This window comes from Eublepharis macularius, chromosome 8 (genome assembly GCF_028583425.1).
Source record: "Eublepharis macularius isolate TG4126 chromosome 8, MPM_Emac_v1.0, whole genome shotgun sequence".
Lineage (NCBI taxonomy): Eukaryota > Metazoa > Chordata > Lepidosauria > Squamata > Eublepharidae > Eublepharis > Eublepharis macularius.
In genome coordinates, this window is record NC_072797.1 from 57,455,444 (window position 1) to 57,475,573 (window position 20,130).

Here is a 20,130-nt window from a genome sequence, read left to right on the forward strand (position 1 = left end):
GGGTAGTGGGAGCCCAGCAAAAGCTCAGCCCCTACAAAAACCTTCACTCTCCGATAAGGCAGGAAATCAACTGAGCTCCTGGGTGACTCCCACATTGGAGACTGGAAATTTAAGAATCAGATCCTGCCTCTTCAATGGACAAATGGGAATCATATATGACAAGACATCGCTCCCCCTCCCCCGAGTGAGAATGCGAACAACCTTACTGAAACATAAGCTTTCTGATACTGACCGAGGATTCAACTTCATGGCTAAAAGCTTATTATTTTTTATCTTTAAGAGGCAACAAGCTCTTATTTTCATCTGCTATATTATATGACATCAAGAGCACTCTAGATTCATTTATCAAATAAATGAAACAGTGATTTCTAGAGATGTTTTAAAATAAAATCAGAAATTTACAATTACAATATCTTCGATCCATTAGGAATTTCCACAGACAGAATGGATTTGTGTCCACAGAGTGTGACTTCCTTGCTATCCCTCCAGCTGCAGTCCTACATGCCATGCCCCTCAAATGCTAGTCCTGGGAGACTGGGAATCCGAGTTACTGCATGAAGGGGAGTTAGAGATCTTCAGCAGGAGGCAAGAATTGGCAAAAATCACATGCACCTTTCCATCCACGGAAATCCTTCTACAGATCCAATTCAATTAGTACTACCTCCAGCTTTGAACGCAAGAGGTCATCCGTGGCTTATCCATGTCAACCTGTACTTCCAAAGAGCTTGGAGAATTATCAAAGAACAGTCAACAAAGACTAGCCTCCTTTTCCTATCCATCCCCCCCCCCCCAAAGTTGGTGTAGGGAAGTCAGAGAAGTCATTCCTCATCTCATGCTATGCTTTGCAGAGTTTGGAGTACCTCCATAACTCAGTGTGACATCATATGACCTCCCTTAATGCAGGAGGGACAGTGCCCATGTAACCACAAATTTTGGCTGTCTACCAAGGCCATTCAACATGGAGTCCTGAAGTCCTGTGCGGGAAAAGATAATGGATTGTGCTTTATGTCCTTTAAGTTGCTGGAAAGGAGTATTTTCTAGCCATTTATGCTTCTAACTTTGCTTTATCCTCTGTAATCAGCATGTTTCTATGCAGAAATCTTAACTATGGAAATCCTGACAAGCCACTAAGTAATGCAGATACTCAAATAAAAATACTACTTTGAATACAAAGGCAGCACTTTTTCCTGTAAAATATTCATGAGAAAAGCAGATTTGAACTAGGAATAATAAGGTTTGCAAGACAACATTAATTATTTTGGTTTACTGATTTAGTTAACATCTCACTCTTTATGTTTCTTCCTCTTGATCTCACTGGATGAGTCATCTACAGAGTCTTCACTACTTGAGGAATCCTGCATTGAAAACCAATATACATAGGATCCATTAAGATACATTCTATTTCTCTACAGTGTAGTTCCAATTTAGTACTAAAGTGCACTCCCATTTACTGAAAGGTGCTTTAATACAGCAATAGCAGGTGATCAAAAGACATTTTATAAAACCCAGAATATACCAATTCTACCTGTACATATAGTTTTCCCTTAAAAAAATCCCACAATCCTAGAAACTTCTAAATTTGTAAGAAATATTTTAAATGTCACAGACTGATTTTTTTCAGTAACATGATGTATTTTTAACAAATAATTTACACAAATTCGCATTCAATACCATATGCTATCCCGAATGAAAACTGCAATTACTGTTTTTTACAAATTATACCAATTTATTACTTTAAAAATTGTGAAGGCATAAAATAGAAGTTGTTGCTTCTAAAGCACTGAATTGCATCATAGGGAAAGCAAATAGTATAGCTGAATAGTAGAGAAGAATGACAATCATGTTCCAAGAGTCACCTTGGTATGTTAGTGGAACGGTGCTGCAGAACCAAACAAAAGCAACAAAGAGATAGTGGCTACAGTTACAATAGTTCTTAAAAGCCGTTATTTCTATAATGTCAAATATTGTTTAGTTTTATTTTATACCAATGGACAATGCAATAGGACTAGGATTCCAGAATTAGGGAACAATGCTAACTATTTAAGACAGATAAACTATAGAGGTGTGGGGTCCAGGATTCGGAAAAAAGCCGAATTTTGCCAATTCGACAAAATCCAGCTTTCCCAGATCACTTTAAAGAATCCAGGATTCAATTTGGATACCCAAATTGAGACCCTGGAAAAATCTGGCTACATTTGGGGAAAACAGCTTGGTTGTTTCCCTTGCTACTTCCCGGCAAAGAAACAGCATTTCCTGTCTTTTTTGAACAGAGAGGAGGGGGAGAAGGGAGTGAGATAGAACTGGGGGGGGGGGATGAAGCAGAGAGGGGCCAGTGAGGCCAATCCTTGCAGCAGCTCTCCTCTGACCAATGTGATTCTCTGAGAAGCAGAGAGCCTTTTTCAAATTGTCCTGCAAGGAGTTAAAGAAGTAGGCTTGCCTCAGAGCAGCCTCTAGTTTGTGTAGTTTGGCCTTGGATTGAGACTGTTGCTGTTGCTAGTACTCTCTGGTCTGGCCTGATTTTGGAGTGGATTTGCTGCCTGTCCTGTGACTACTGTCATTGCACTGCTGCCTGGAGAAAGAGACTTGTATCTGGAGGACTTATGCTTAGTTTGAGAGTCGCAGACTCACTAGGTTTTCCTGTCTATACAACTACATTAGAAGTAGTGTGTTTGTACAGGCTGATCTGTATCTGGGTTCAGGGGAGCTGCTTGTCTCCTGAAGAGGAATTAAGCTTCTTGTTAGTACAGATAGTTAATACCACAAACCTAAGTAAGGCATTTTAAGAAGAGATTTGTCCATCTCCAGTTTAGAGCCAAAACCATTAACTAGCTTTCAGAGTAGGTAGGTACTGTTAGAGAAATTTAACAAAAACTGAGATTTTTGACTGGATATTTTGGATGATGGTAAATTTTTGCAGGTTAATTCAGGTTTAAGGGAACAGAAAACGAGCAAGAGATACGTAAAGAGGGCTGTGGGGGGAGAGGTTCATTCTACTACAGTTCTAATGCTTTTTAAAAATTCCCTCTGGAAAATTACAATGTTGCATATTCTACTGAATGTCAGAAGTGTAGAAGCCTTCCTCACCTCCTCAGGCAGACTTTCCATAAAGCAGGAACGATCACTGAGAATGCACAAGAACAAGTAGTACCTTTAAAAGGCTTTGCTCAGGTGAACAAAGACGTCGCAGCAAAGCATAGCAAGGAGCAGCAGTCTTGCAGGTATGTAGATCCAAGTCCATTCAGGGTTTCATAGGTGATAACCAGAACCTTGACTTAAACTTGGTAACTAAATGCTAACCCATGGAGTATCAGCAGAATAGGTGTGACATGCACGTCCTGCTTGGTGCCCAATAATGTGATATCTGACTAACTGGAGTTTCTGAGATGTCTTTAAGGGAAGACCCATGCAGAGTATATTACTGTAGTCTAACCTCAATGTAACCTTTAGCATGGATACACAAGATCATGTCAGTCAAGTCAAGGTAGGAGGGAGCCATCTTATTTGGCTCATGGCACCTCTTTTTGGCTTATGGTGCCCCATTTGACTCCTTAAAATTACTGAATCATTTTCAGAGCTAGGAAAGAATTATGTTAGTACAGCAAAAGAGTACCTTTGGCTGTTACTGTATGCTAGTTATAGCTTTTCCACCACTCCCTTTAAATTAGTAGCACAGGTGTGAAAGAGTATGGAGAGTGTATAATCTGCAACTGGCCAGCCTTTGCAGCTAAGGGAAAATATTATGATCACCTTTGCTCAATAGCAATGACAGGAATGTCATGTGTGACAGAAAGGGAAGATGGCAACTGTTTTGGCATGTCAAAAGATTTGGAGGTCAAAATATAAGCTGGTGGGTACTGAAGTGGGGGAAGACTCTGGACTTGAATCTGTACTGGTGCAACTGAACAGATTTAGGGAGGTATGGTATGGGAGGGGTGGGTGACAGAGCATTTTAAAGAGCTATTCCTTGAATTAATAATAGTAATACTTGATTTAGGACAACTTAATGCCCACTCAGAGCACTTGATGCCCCCATCAACACTTTTTTGTATGTAATTACTGATATGTCCAATGAGCATCTGTGTTTGGAATTCTGATATTAATTTGATGTCCCTATATTGTGCAAATATACAAAAAGAAGTACAGTCGAATCTTGAGAATATGTGCATGTTGACATAGGTGATGTATGCAAAAACTGTTCAAGTCCCCAAAACCCAAAATTTATTTAGGTACACAGATTATTAATGAGAAGGATAACTTAAGAGAATTTTTTAAATTCAATTTTTCTTTAACACAAGGTACTGGCCTGTAAAACTCTGTATTTAAAAAATGAATTCATGATGAATTATTCACCTCTTCTGAGCCGCTGTTTGAGGATGCTGCTTTTAACTGCTGCTGCTGTTTTCTGAGCATTGCAGATCTTTGTACAGCCAAAATACTTGGGTTTGATTTCCAAAACTGAAGAGGAATTTAGACAAAAAAATTATGTAGACACATAAAACCATTTTAATATACATCCAAATTTGCTAAATTAACAAGCAATCTGTTGCCTTAAATTGTAAGAAATGTTATCGTAACCACAGCTCAGATTTTATTCACAAGCCTAACTGTAAAAAAGAAATGAATAGAATCCTAGCAGCAGATATTTGTCTTTCTTCACAGCAATGCACACAAGAAATTGTAAAGAATAATCAATATCAGGCATCTTTCAGGGCCTACTTAACCATACTGTGTTATCACTAGCATGAGCACTGCATTGTAGCATGCCTTAAACTTGACTCCAGAGGCTCATTTTTTGTTACAGAAACATTTAATGTTTGGATCACTTCTTGAATGGTGATGCATAGAGATGTAAAGTTTCTGGAAGATATATTGTATATGTCTGCAGTATACATAGGAATTATCATTATCTATCTAATGCTGTACTGTTTTGAATAAAAAAACTATACTAGACTAAAACCTTTTACTGAAAACATTTCACTGATATCAAAAGGAAAAAAATCATAGGTATGTTTTTCAGCATGCTCTTCCACTGGAAAAATTGAAAAGTCCTTATAGTTCTTCATACTATATACACTTTGAGGGAGAAAAACATTGTCTTAAGAAGCATTTTACTCATCCCAAGAGAGAAAACAGTTCACGGGATGTTTTTCTGTCAGTGCTCTACAAAAATTCTGTTTCCATCAGAAAATGAAAAAAGTACTCCAAAACTATTTCTCTGGGGTTTTTTTCTTCAGGATTTCTCATTTCTAGTGATACACAAAATTCAAACCACTCCAATTCATAGCACAGAACAAGAAATCTGTGTAGTTTTTAAAGTGAAGAAAACTTGATTCCACAGCTGAAACATAATTATACCGTGTGTTTATTACATTAATACATCAAGGATATAAAGCCACTATGAAAATGGCATACTACTACATCAAAAAGGCATTCAAGTTCTGATGAGGATCTGGACTTGATTGTTTAATTCTGAATGCTTTCTCCACAAGTTAAAAAATAACTGTGAATTGTTAATTGCAAACAAATGGAAACTGTTTCTTCTAAAATTATTTTTTTAAGTTCTTTAAATGGTAAAAGAAACACAGGCAATTTGTTTATCATAAACTAATTTATCTGGGCATATTTATCCTGCTATAAAGAAGTTCTGTATATCCACGGAATCCTTTCCAACTTTAATCAGCTGTTTTTCAAGGCATGCTCCATACAAAAGTCCTATAAAATGACAGTAAATTGAACTTGGTGCATGGTTTAGTAAGATTGCATTTACTGCAAGGTTATTAAAATTAAACCTCATTAAGCTTAAACTTTCATCAGCTTCAGTTGGAAGATTCTTCTTTAGTGAGCATTATTTTGAATGAAACAGACATATGCTATTGGACACCCCAAGCTAGAAACAATCTTAACTAGTTATGTTCATTGGGTGTACCTTGGGATACACTCTGGATTTTCATTATTTGCAGTTGAAAACTGTTTTTGAATTTAAGGTATTTGAGCAGATGCCCCCTTAATGAATATCCATGTTATAAGGAATGAATAATATATAAAAGTTTTACCTCAGCCCCATCAACCTTTGGAGGTTTTGCTTGGACTTTCTTTTCCTTAGAGGCATCAGACTCAGATTCTGATTGACTGCCAGAGTCTGAACCAGAGTCCGAATCACTGCTTCCTGACTGACTGCTACTTCCATCGCTGCTGCTTCCGGAGCTTGAACCAGATCCAGAACCTGATGCTGATCCAGAATCATCATCTGACTGGCTGCAAGTACAAATTAAGAGTAAATTTTATCATACAGGATAGAAAAAGATGGCAACTAATCCAGATGTCCATTCATCATTAGAAGTCACTTGATGTTAACTTTTAGGAAATACAGTTTGACTGCTCACTATTGAAAATCTAGTTGATTTTCAATTTTTGCAATAATGCTTATATCTGCAAGTTGGGGCTCTCCCCTGATAAATCACTCAAAATACAAGTCAACACATTCAGGAGTCCTGAATAAGCGTTTTGGACACTGGCAAAAATTATGAAGATGAAAGGACTAGACCAAGGGCCTAGTAATTTGGCACCTTAGCATTTTATGTTGGGCCAAAGAATGTGATATACTTCTATGAGGGGAACCCCCCACCCCGCACACACATTTGATTCAGAATTATGCTTAACACACAATTTAAAAAAAAGGAAAATAGCCCAGTTATTTTTAAGCTCTGTTCCAAAATGTGGACTCAATCATACTTCCCAAACTGGCAGAACTCTGGTCTAACTCAGTTGGAATGTTCACTGTGCTACCAATCCAGAGTCCGCACTGAAAGTGGTAGGTGAGTTCTCAGCATTAGACATGGGCATGAATCGAAATACAAATAAAATTTCGTGACGAATTGGGCTGGTTCATGTTTCATGAAACGCATATCATGGGGCCGCGGTTTTCACTAAATTCACGACTTTTTGGCACAATTCGTTCAATTTGCGAATGATTTGTGATGCCAGACAGGCTGGCACTGATCCATTGATTCCCTAGACAACATAGGCCCAGAATGTCTGCAGACCTTTTGTTGCCATTGGAAACCCCAAACTTAGCCTACATAACCTTGACAGACAGCTCTCCCTGCCAATTGGAGAGCTTCCATTCTGCCCTATACAGCAAGGAGCAGGGGGGTTAATTCCCTAGGCAACTGAGGTGATGGGCCTTCTGTAGCCATACCAATCTCATCCCTCCAAACTCTGTTAGACAGGTCTGTTTGCTAACCACAGACCTCCTGTTCTGCTCTATGTGAGCATTTAATAACATTCGAATAATAATAACATTCAATTTATATATCGCCCTTCAGGACAACTTAATGCCCACTCAGAGCGGTTTACAATGTCATTATTATCCCCACAACAAACACTCTGTGAGGTGGGTGGGGCTCAGAGAGCTCCAGAGAACTGTGACTAGCCCAAGGTCACACAGCTGGCTTCAAGTGGAGGAGTGGGGAATCAAACCCGGCTCTCCAGATTAGAGTCCCGAGCTCTTAACCACTACACCAAACTGGCTTATATATTTCTTACATAAGGCACAGCTCTCTGCCTCATGCTTTTCAGTTCTAGTAGACAGAGGGAGAGGGAGGACCTGTTGCTGGGATTTGGAGTGAGAGAGTGGAATTGGTAGCTTTGGGCTGGATTTGCTGCTGCTGTCATATAAGTCTGTCTACATATCTGCCATGAGTATGTTTCTGTATTCTGTGCTCGATACTGATCCTCTGAGAGTATATGAAGTTGTATATTTTATTTATTTATTTATTTTATTACACTTCTAGACCACCCTCCCCGTCAGACAGGCTCAGTGGGCTGTTTGGCTGGGAGTTGCTTAATCTTACAATTATCAACTGTGGTGTCTACTTTCATTTTCGTAGCCACTTGAGAACGTGTCCTTGAGTGCCGGCTTGAGCCTTGGAACTAAAAATGACTTCATTTTTGCTTCTCTCCTCCAGTTCTTCTTTCCTCCTATCTCAAAACCCCTTACCCCCTTCCTGGCTCTTTCGCACCAGAATCCTAACCATCCATATCCTACAGGTGGGAACTCGCCTTATAACTAACCCCTCCAAACCTCTACATGTCACTTCTGCCAATATCCTTGTCTGCATATGCTGATGGATCTCTAATAAAGTAACTTTAACTCATACACTGGAGTGTGCGCAGTGGAGTACTATGGAGATCTAACTGCCAGAACCTGACAGCTGCTTTAAAAGAAACTGAAAAGACTCTTATTTTCAGCTCTTGGCCTTGCTAGGAAGGTCATTGGGTGAGGGTGCCTTCTTTCCTCCACCCCACCCAACCCCAGTCTCAGGGCATTGCCTGGCTCTGGGGCCTAGTTTAACTGAGGTCTACCTTTTTTCCCTTTAATTTTCTTTGCTTACATTCTTATTTATAGCATTTGTTCTTGCTGGCTTGTTGGGTGAGGGTGGGTGGAGGAGAGCCTGCTAAAGTTTCCCTGCGAGTTTGGCATCTCTGGGTATGAAGGGGGCCATTGAAGTGCCCTGGGTTCTGACCAATCACGAAACTAACAAATGGTTTCACAAAACAGAACAATTTCATGAAAGTTAGTGATTCGTGGAATGCGATGAAACACAAAACGCTTGTTTTGGTTTTTTCCCATTTCGTGCCCATCTCTACTCAGTATCCCCAACAACTTGTCCACTCTAAGCGGCTGCACTTTTTCCACATTACGCTTGAAATGTGCACGACTCCACTAAGTTCTCCTTCACTCTAAATGCTGAGAAACCTGACCTGTTTATACACAGGGTAGGATCATCTCTTTTCTACCAAAGCTACAATTTAAAGCAGGGTTCTACAAATCCTCTTACCCACTCTCCAAGGCCAAGTAGCCCTTCTTCAAGTTCGCACTGAACGGCAGACAGTGTGAAAAGTAGAGAGATTTGACTTCCTTTGTGCTGGCTTTGCAGAAGGCAGAAGTAGGAAGACTTCTGCTGTTTTAGCTTTCAGTCAAAGCTAGTCTAGGAGTATACCTAACATCTCTTCCTAATCAAGCATATGTTGAGATCTTGGAGAAGGAAAGAAACAGCATGGACCGTTCTTGTGAGAGAACTGCAGGGAGAGAATTGCACAGTTTCTTGACTACTACAAAGCCTCATGTGAAATGAATGGGGGTGGAGGTGGGGAGAGAAACAGTGACACAAATAATAATGGACTAATAAGCCCTGCTAAAAAGTGTGGATTCCCCAACTCAATAGTTTCCAAATAAAATGCAAAAATATAAAGGTGTACTTGCCTACCTTACTCTATTATGACATCACTACAGATTTTTTGTGGTTTAAAGAAAGTACTGCATAATATTAAAAAGTATTAGTTTCAATATTAGGTATTTCACCTCAAAAATAAAGATTAAAATATAACATCAGGATCTTTATTTTCCTGAAAGTTTTCTTAAAGTTAAGAGAGAAATAGCACAATAAAGAAATTTAATTCCCTTAACTAACCAAACTGATTAAGTTGTGCCTAGAGGGGAAAAAAAGACAGCTGAAATATCGGTTAAGGAACTTTTAATTTTTTAATTAAACTATTAAGATTGATAAATTGGTACGTTTTCTGGCCCGCTCAGTTCACAGCAGGTATATAATAAAAGACAAAACCACATGAATTGTTGTGATAAGAACATAAACGGATATTTTTAAAAGAATGTTTTCCACAGTAACAGGGTGTGGTTGCAATGCAAGCTTTTTCTGCCAGACCATGTGAAAGGAAAGCTGAGCTCATTACTCCAAGAGAGTCCTGCTTTAGTTTCTCTGAATTAACTGAAAATGTTTTACAAATGCCAAATAGGAAATATGTTTTCTCGAACAAGTCTGAAATCGCTTTACTCCAGCTTTATAAGTGTATATGGTATCACCCACTTCTAGAAATTTAAAATTGAAAGAGCTTTAGTTGATTCATCAGCTAAATTACATAGAAGGGAATTCCTCCTCGAAGATTTTGAGTGTTATCATCTAAATAATGTATGCCTTTTCTATATTGTTGCTTTTATTAATGAGACAATTTAAACTGATGAATCATCTGAACTCAAAGAAATTTAAATTTCTTTACGCAGCTGACGGCTTTACTACAGATTACTAAGCATTCGTGTAGGCTAGAGGGTCTATTCTTCCATTATGCTCCTTATAACAAGTCTGCAAAAATCCAAGGCAACTTTACATTACTTTACTCTACTTTACAATGAAGATCAAAAAATTAGATCCCTGAAACAAATAAGCAAGACAGAACTTAACAGCAAACTAAAAGCTAGCCATATGAATGAAGACAGCCCAACCTAGCATCCTTACTGTCCTAAGTTTGTGAACAATACAGATGGGGTTTACTTCCTGGGAAGTGTTCTTAGGATCACACTGTGATCATATATCCATCCACACAAAAGATATTTTTCTAGATATTTATTCTCATGAGTTACTTTATCAGTAGGTGCAACAATATAGATTTTTACTTCACAGACATGGTTGCTTGCCAATTTCATGTATGTTAACTTAAAAAAAACACCCACTGCCTCAAAGAGAAACAGAATTAACAAACTTTAACTTTGGCTTCACATATTTTGACATTACCATTCACTCAGTCATTAGAAATTTAAAATTTTAATGCTATTAAAGTGATATTATACATCTAAATCTGTACTTGAAGCCAAGGTGCAGAACCAAAAACCACACAATGGGACCAGGTTAAGAAAACTGTTTTTTAAATGCGGAGTGAGATCTCATTCCCAATAACTCCATACAACTGGGCATAAAGGAGTAGCCAAGGGAAGGGGAGAGAAAGCAACCACATGGATTGTGGGGAGGAGGCTGAGCAGAGGGCTGCAATGGAGGCCACCAGGCAAGGCAGAGTGGGAAAGTTGGGGTGAGTAAAATGAGGATGCAATTTCCATTCCTGTGTCAGTGTTAATTCCTACAATTCAGCACTCCACCTTGTTGCCCTAAACATAACTGTATAAATTTCTCTTAGTATCCTGTAAAACTTCAACCTTAAAAGGCCTTTACTTCCTAGAAATTTTGATGTGAGAGAACATACATATATTTTCATACTTAGATTCTAAATGTATGTAGGAAATATCTTAAAGTAAACTGCTCCTCGCCCAGAGCTATCCATACAGTAATCATCTATACATGGTTGCAGAATTCTAGTAATATCAAACACGCTATAATGGGCACTGGAAAAATAATTGTGGAAACTGAATAAACTGTGATGCCTATTGATAAATTTATGGTATAAAGACTACAATGAAGTACATAATGCGGCCCTTCAGTAAAATGAATTTTATCACACACACAGAATAATTTGATATGTACCAGCAATGAACACCTGAACAAAAGCCAGGTCAACAGGAGCAACAAAACCCATAATTATCATGGTTCACAATATGAGTTGCTGCTTCTTACATTAGAAATGCTCATAAGTATCTGGAGGGCTGCAGAGAACTTGGTGAGGAGACCACTGCAAGGTTGAAGCATCTAATGCAACACTTTAAAAACACTTCAAAATGATAATGACCGGGCTACTACCAAGTAAGGACATAGGGAGCTATTCTACTGATGATTATTCAAAATCCACTAATACAGTATTTCTTCTTTTACTGTTACATCAGTCAATAAGAAAATTTGTGTTTGAAACACTCTGGTATCTGCTAATTCTTCATTAGTTTCTCTTCCACTCCCCTCACATTGCATTTGATTATAATCCTCCAGTTTCCTGTTTACCCAAAGATAATTTAATATGAAGCAGTGGCATACATTTTGATAACCTTTAAAATATTCCAGACAAAATAATTAAATAATGTGTTTCACAGCTGAGTCATTGCGCCACAGGGGATTCAGACTTAAACGTGATAAAAGTTGAGCTTTGGTTCTAGAATGAGAGCCACATTTATAATCTGACAATTAGAGTGCCATCCTAAGCAGACTTACATCCTTATAAACTCGCTGACTTCAACAGACCTAGGATGTAACTCTATTTAGGATGGTACCCAGACATTGTACATTCACAATAAACTGTTTAAAGTACAATTTGTTGCATACACCCAGATTAGTCTATCATATACTGACATCCGTTAGTTAGAAACTCCTAGTTAGCAACTCCTGCTGCTTGTTCCCTTCTCATTTCCAAGCAGAATCTCCAGATATTATCTCTTAAGATCCCCTGCATTTCCAGGCTGCTGACAAAACAAAGCCTCGGTACGTGCACAGTCCATTTACTATTGGTTGGCTGCAACCAATGGAAGGGGAAGGATGTGAGAAGCTTAGAGCAATCAAACTTCTTCCTCCTTGCTCTGAGCTAAGGATGATCAATCTACTTTCCTTCCTGTCTAGCTGCTTCAATGAATTCCTCTGAAACAAAGCAGGTATTGTTAACTGCCCCCCTTTAACCCCAAGAACAGCTGAAACCTCTGAAACACATTCCTGCTTGGTGAGTCCTCACTTAGATGTGCGGGAGTACAGAGGGAAAATGATAATGTCTTTAGAAAACACCAACTAGAGTAGCAAACTTTTCAGTTGTTCTTTGGTTACTTCTCCATATGCATAAACTGAAAAAAACCAGGATGTATGCATTTAGTTATCACAACAAACAAGTTAGTGTAAAGCCAGGTTAAAACTACGGATTAGAACAGTGGTTCCCAACCATTTTGGTATGGTAACCCACAAATCCAAATTTATTTTGTATGGTGACCCATCCAGGGCTGACCCAAGAGACTGGGAAGGCACTTGGGTGGGGGGGTGCTGGGTTGAGGAGATGAGGAAGATGGCAAATGTCAGCAAAGAAGTTGGTGGCAAGTGGCTCAGTGCTGTACGTCTCCCTCAGTAGGGAGGCACTGCAGGATTGGGCTGCTGACAGAGCAGTGCCAAGATGGAGCCTATGCTCACAGACACCTCTTTTTTTCATCTCACTTTTCCATGCACTGAACAGCTCTCACCTCCTGTCCAGCCTTTCCCCCCTTCTTCCACCAACTAAAAAAGTTATTGCTTGCCAGCTCCCCAACCCACTATTGTTGCAAAGGGAGAGGGCAAGGTAAGAACATGAGAAACTAAAAAGAGGGGGACGGGTACAAAGGGCAGGGGCTAGAATTAGGGATGGCTGGCTGCAACCCACTTTGAAGCTTCATGACCCATTTCTGGGTCATGAATAGAGATGGGCACAAACCGAAATACAAACCAAAGTTCGTCACAAACTGGGCCAATTCATGGTTCACGAACTAGTGGTTCATCAGAGCGCTTTTCTGACAAACCGCAACGAATCACTATGATTTTTAGGGCGGTTCATTTGGTTTGTTTTTCGGTTCATCACTGCAGACAGCCTGGAGTCAATCAATCTATTCCCTAAGCATCAGGGGAATAGACTTCTGCAGACCTTTTGCAGCCCTGGGAATACCAATGTCAGCTCTCCAAAGCTTGATAGGCAGCTCTGACTGCCAATCAGAAAGCTCCCATTTTGCTCTAGGAGAGCAGGAGGAGTATAACCCACAGCCCTCAGGCAAGTGGTTTCAGTTTCCAGCAGGCAGTTAGATAGAAAGGAACTGCTGTTGGATTTTCAGTCACAAAGGGGGTTATTTGAAGCTTGTGCTTGAGATTCTGGTGCTTCAGAGCTCTGAAGCACCTGCTTCTGTTCCACAGCCAGGCTCAGGGACTAAGCCTAGTGGGTTACTCATCTGAGAAGTCTTTTATTATTATTTTGAGCACCACTCCCGTAGGGTTGCCAGCTCCAGGTTGGGAAATTCCTGGAGATATGGGAAGGAGCCTGGAAAGGGTGGTGTTTGGGGAGGAGAGGGACTTCAGCAAGGTATAATGCCATAGTTAAGGTTGCCAGCTCCAGATTGGGAAATTTCTGGAGATTTGAGGGGTGGAGCCTGGAGAGGACAGGATTTGGGGAAGGGAGTGACCACAGCAGAGTATAATGCCATGGAGTCCACCCTCCAAAGCAGCCATTTTCTCAAGAGGAACTGATCTCTATGGCCTGGAGATCAGTTGTAATTCCAGGAGATCTCCAGCCACCACCTGGAGGCTGGAAACCCTACCTTGCCCCCAGGACTGACTTTCTCTCATGGATCGCTTCTGTCCTTTCCAGTAAAAGAATATTCCTGTCTCCCCAAGAACATCTCCTTGACTGTCTCCTCAAAGAGTAGTTCTGTCCCCATTCCTGCCCCAGAGCAGTTTTTCTGCTCCCAGGAACCATCATTCCACTCTGGGGGCCGTCATTCCGGTCTCAGAAGAAGATTCTCCATCCCATGTTTTCATTGCAACTTTTTGGTGCTGTAATTTATTTCAATGGAGCCAATGCAAGTCAGAACAGTTTATCTGTTACCAGAGACCGTCATTCCATTCTGGTGGCTGTCATTCCAGCCCCAGAGCAGTTTAGTTGCTCCTAGGGACTGTCATTCCACTCTGGGAGCCTTCATTCCAGGCCCAGAGCAGTTTAGCTGGTCCCAGGGACTGTCACTCCACTCTGGCGGCCATCATTCCATTCTCAGAGGAAGATCCTCTAACTCTGACCATTTTCATTGGAACTTTTTGGTGCTGCAATGTATTTCAATGGAGCCAATGCAAGTCAATCAACATTTGTGGTTCCCATTATATCTAATGGAACTTTTCTGGGGGCACCCGCTTTGGGGGTTGATAATGGACATCCAAAATCCAATCACCAAATTTGGACGGTGGCTGGAAGAGAGCCTGCTGAAGACTCCCCGTGAATTTGGCATCTCTGACTGTCAAGGGGGCCACTTTATGGCCTCTGGAAGTGACAAAGTGACAAACCAAATGAACTGGTTCGCAAACAGGGCAAGTTAGTGCAGGTTTGTGAAACGCCATGAACCGCCATTTTCCCAGTTCGTGCCCATCTCTAGTCTTGATCCATAGATCAAGTTACTGTAGGTTCATGAAACGCCATGAACCACCATTTTCCCGGTTCGTGCCCATCTCTAGTCTTGATCCATAGATCAAGTTAGTGTAGGTTCATGAAACGCCATGAAACGCCATTTTCCCGGTTCGTGCCCCTCTAGTCTTGATCCATAGATCAAGACTAGAGATGGTTTAGAACTTCAAACCAGCACCCTTGCAATAAAGGAGACTCTAAGTTTAATCATACCATGGTTTAAAAACTAGTTTATTATGATGCCTGAATATATCAAAAGTAAGAGTCATATCTGACAGCTATTCTTTAGTTATTAATACAAACTCAGACTTATTTTAAATATCACTGACTACAGGGTCTAGAAACTCTAAAAATATGGCTATAATATGCCACAGCAAGCATATGATCAAAGCCTTCACTGTATTTGAACATTAAAATTATGAAGCATGCTCTTCAATTGAGTGTAAATCATTGTGTACAGTTTTGGTATAGCTGAAATTAAAAACGTGTTTGAAAAATATACAGCAGCTTTCCCCACGTTATACAGTTTCAAACAAGTGCAATAATCCTTTTTGTAAGCAGCATGACATTTACCACATAGTTTGTATTATGTAGCTTGTATTTCATAGCATGTATTTCAATGCCACACTGAAAGTATATACTCCTTCTTCCAACAAAACTCACTTTGTGCAACTCCTCCCCAAATGGAAAATGTTACATGCTAGCCTATTAAATTTGTCGCTTGGAGTTTTTAACATAATGACTGTTTTCACACATCTTGGCATAGTGCTAAACTCACGGAACAATGGTGTCTTCATGGCACGATTTCTGACATCATCGCACCATCATTCCGTTTTCATGGCATGATGATGCTAGAAATCGTGCCATGAAGTTGCCCTCGTTCTGTGAGTTTAGCGCTATGCTAAGATGTGTGAAAACAGCCAATGAAAGAACAAGTTTATTAGTCAGCATAGGGCCAACCTAGAAACGGTCACTGAATCCATGTTTTATCCACATAAAGCAAGAGAGGTTTGCATAAAACAAAGTGTGTGGGTGAGAAGAGTTAAATCATTTGTTGTGCTTCATTTTGAAGTATTTTATCTCCTAACCTAGCTCTGATTCTAGAAGTAAACCAGACTGTAAGAAAAATGTGCCTAACTAAAGAATGCAACAGCATAAGGAGTGGGGATGCTGGGCTACTGGCCAGCATCTCTGGGAGCTTTCTGGGCAGCACAATAGCTGGAAATGACATCTGGCAACACATGACATAACATCCACCAGATAACCTGGGTGTGATATAGACAAATAGGGCAATGCTCTGGTACATACCATGGAGTTTTCAGGAATGGCCAGAACATCGCCCAACACAGTTGTATCACATCCAGATTTGGGTGGATGAGACATGACACATTGCTGGATGTCATTTCCAGCCCAGTCCTTTTCTCCTGCTGCTCAGAGGGACAAGGGCAAGAGGGAGGGCCCAAGCACCAGGAAGCCTCTCACTACAAGCATGCAAATGATTTCCGTTTGGCAGAACCGTTAGAACTCCTCACCAATATACTCACCAGTAAATTCTGTAAAAATATATCAAAAAACACCCATGAATGGGAAAATATCTGAATAAATATAGATACGTGCCCCCCACTCATGGCTCACTTGGTCCATAGTAGAGTCAAGTTCCTAACTATGTTGCCAGAACAAAATTTGGAGAAAATCTTGAATTAAAATATCATAACCCATTGAAATACACATTAATAAATGAATCTACCAGTCATTATACACCAGTTCCAGCAGTATACTATATTAATCCATTAAGACCAATAACACACTGTTCTAAAATTTAAAGCCATATCCCTACCGGTGTTTTTTCCATACTTTATTACAGAATTTACTTTTATAAAATTATTTGAAATTATTTCCACAGTGACCTCTGTCACCTGTCAACTCCTGAAACTGACCTCTGAAATCTAGCATTATCATTCCACTTTCTAAACCATTAAAATACTGCCATGATACCAGTAACTTACCCACCCACTACAGTCATCTTTGAAAACCATACTCTGAGTGCCCCACCATCTGAGACTAAATGGGTGGCAACCTGAGAAAGAGCCTTCTCAGTCATTATGCCAAAACTCTCTCCCCAAGGAGATTTGTCTGTTTCCCTCTGTCATTTCCCCAATAACTGTTTCTGGTCCTTCTCCCTGGTTGTATTGTTTTTATTGAAATGTTTATTTTATATATACTTTATTTTAAATATAGTTTTAATGTTGCAATGGTTTGATGTTTGTCACCTTGGAGGCCCTATTTGGGTGAAAAGACAGCATAGCAATGTTTTAAATAAATAAATAATAAAGACTGCTCAGCATAATCGTGTCTCTCTAGACACATAATATTCTTTGAAACTAGAGAAGCTGCTGCTACTCGTTTAGATTACAGCAGTGATCAGAGGTCAAAGGACAAGGTGCTCATTGAAAGTATCTATTAATTTGCAATTTATTAATATATTCTAAAACTGGTAAATGTACTGGCTAAGTGCTGTAATAAAGTAATCTGAATCTTCTAAAACTACTTTCAGATGAGCCCCAAAAGAACTGGAGGTGGTGAGCTGTAACTATGTTTCATTCCAACATGAAGAGAAGTTCAGTCTGGGGACATACCAAATGATATATATGATACATACTATGTCAATAAATTTTTACTGGAAAATAAAACATTTGTTACATGTTACGATTTCAGCTAAGCTTATTTCCTCTAAGTATGTTTGGGATCATGGTCAAGCTACAAAATCTACAGTAAGTTAAGACCAACATATTAACATATAGATTATACAACAGCAGTAACATAATAATATATATTATTATTAGTGTACATATAATGGTGATACAAGTCATAATTTGTCATTCCAACAGCTAACTTGGTTCCCTATGGTTATCAATATAGTAATAAAATGGAGCCACCTGTACACACAACAGAGGTTTCTACATATCTGGAAAACTCCCCAAGTATGTAAGAAATATTATTTTCGATGACAAACCTTTAAGGTCATAAACCACAAGAATCCTTGAGGAAGAAGGGCAAAGAAGGAATAATCAGGATGAGAGGAAAAATGTTTCTTCCAAACCTCTTTGATTGCCCCCCCACCACAACTGCAGATTTTAAAGTATCCGGAATAATAGTTAAAATCATGTTTAGAGGAACGTGTGTGTTTAACCTCAATCCCTCCCCACAAGATCTCTCATACACCATGGGCAAGATCTCCCATACACCTCCTCCCATACACCATGGGCAAGTACTCACCTCACAACTCAAGTCTGGGTATGAATGAAGAGTTTCCTGCTCAACAGCCAGCAATACAAGGCAATTGTGCTAAAACACTAAACCTTTGGGGTTCAGAGCTAGGTAACTGGGAAGATATTCATGTAGTCACACTATTGAGCTATCAATTATCAGTGCCTCACTTCACCAGTTCCTCATAATTCCAACTTGTAATAATATGAGGACAATGTTTCACATACTTTATGCTGTTTAATCTGCAATGTAAGTATAATGTCTACTTTAAAGGGTGTTATAAAGTAGACTTATAGTATTCTCTCTACATTGCAGATTGAATCTATGAGTTCATAGCAGAAACTAGATTCAAACCAGAAGCGTACTGATCTAAAGTTCAGTTTCCTAAATAGCGGATACTCACCAAATAGCATCATAAGCTACTGAAATAGGGGTGAGAAACTAACCCCAACCCTTTTCCCCTTGAACATCACTTTTCTAGTATACATAGGTCCTGCTCCGCGTTCCTGATAGCCCACTATCATTCCCTTTACCTTCTACTGCCTCCTTCCCATTTTCCTTTCAGTTCTAATCTGCTATGCCCTTTAGGGCTATTTTTCAATATATATTCCCATTGAATATAAATAGCCATATGAAGAGAAATTAGATCAATATACTGGCTAGTAATGGAGATTCTGGTTGGCCACTAAAAAACAGGATACTAGACTAGAACGACCATTGGTCTGATTCAGCACAGCTTATATATTTATTTTATTTGTACCCCATCTTTCTTCCTAACAGGCCCCAAAAGCAGCTTGTATCATTCTCCTCTCCTCTGAAAGTTCTCCTTCTACAGGAGATCCAGAGGAGTTAGCCGTGTTAGTCTGTAGTAGCAAAATCAAAAAGAGTCCAGTAGCACCTTTAAGACTAACCAATTTTATTGTAGCATAAGCTTTCGAGAATCACGTTCTCTTCGTCAGATTCATGGAGGGCAGAAGGAAACTGGCCAAATATAGAGGAGGAGAGGGGGGGAAGGGGGGGAAGGAGGAGAGGGGGGATGTAAACAACTCCTTTGATATGGAGATACGGACAGCTCCTTTTGATGTGGGGATCAGTTTGCTTGTGTAAAGATTCAAAGGAATTTGCCGTGTTAGTCTGTAGTAGCAAAATCAAAAAGAGTTCAGCAGCACTGAAGCACAAGCCCTCGATAACCACAGTCCTCCCCGCCAGATGCATCTGACAAAGAGAACCGCGGTCCTCGAAAGCCCACGCCAGGTGCCACTGGACTCCCCCTGACCCTGTCTCTGTAAAGGAAATCAGTTACCTGTGATAATGAGATAACCATTCATAGACCCTATTCAGTCCCAGCTTGACAGAGTCAAATTTGCATATGAATTCCAATTCAGCAGCTTCCCATTGGATTTTGTTTTTGAAAGGTTTCTGTTGAACTACAGCGACCTTTAAGCCTTTGATGGAATGTCCTGGTAGATTGAAGTGTTCTCCCACTGGTTTCTGGATGTTGCCATTTCTAATGTCAGATTTGTGTCCATTTATTCTTTTGCGTAGAGGTTGGCTGGTTTGTCCAATGTACAGAGCAGAAGGACATTGTTGGCACATGAGGGCATATATCAGATTGGAGGATGAGCAGCTGTAAGAGCCAGAGACAGTGTAGTTGATGCCATTGGGTCCTGTAATTGTATTCCCTGGGTAGACTCTCCAACACAACATTCTATAAAATACTACCTTCTGACCCCACGGAGCAATACAAAAGGGAACTCAATAAAATATTAAAAACACTCCCCATGGACATACAAGAATGCATCCATACGGACACAGCTGCTCATCCTCCAATCTGATATATGCCCTAATGTGCCAACAATGTCCTTCTGCTCTGTACATTGGACAAACCAGCCAACCTCTGCGCAAAAGAATAAATGGACACAAATCTGACATTAGAAATGGCAACGTCCAGAAACCAGTGGG

The 20,130-nt window shown here is 39.9% G+C and overlaps 1 protein-coding gene across 2 annotated transcripts in view; it reads right to left on the minus strand.

Moving 5' to 3' along the window:
* Positions 1 to 20,130, minus strand: part of CHD1 (chromodomain helicase DNA binding protein 1) — an 81,834-nt gene that overhangs the window by 55,165 nt on the left and 6,539 nt on the right. For both annotated transcript variants that reach the window (XM_054986499.1, XM_054986498.1), the window contains exons 3-5: positions 6,054 to 6,255; positions 4,351 to 4,455; positions 1,288 to 1,355 (exon numbers count right to left, since the gene is read on the minus strand). In XM_054986499.1, coding sequence (XP_054842474.1) covers positions 1,288 to 1,355; positions 4,351 to 4,455; positions 6,054 to 6,255 — 375 coding nt within the window. The remainder of the gene's footprint in view (positions 1 to 1,287; positions 1,356 to 4,350; positions 4,456 to 6,053; positions 6,256 to 20,130) is intronic.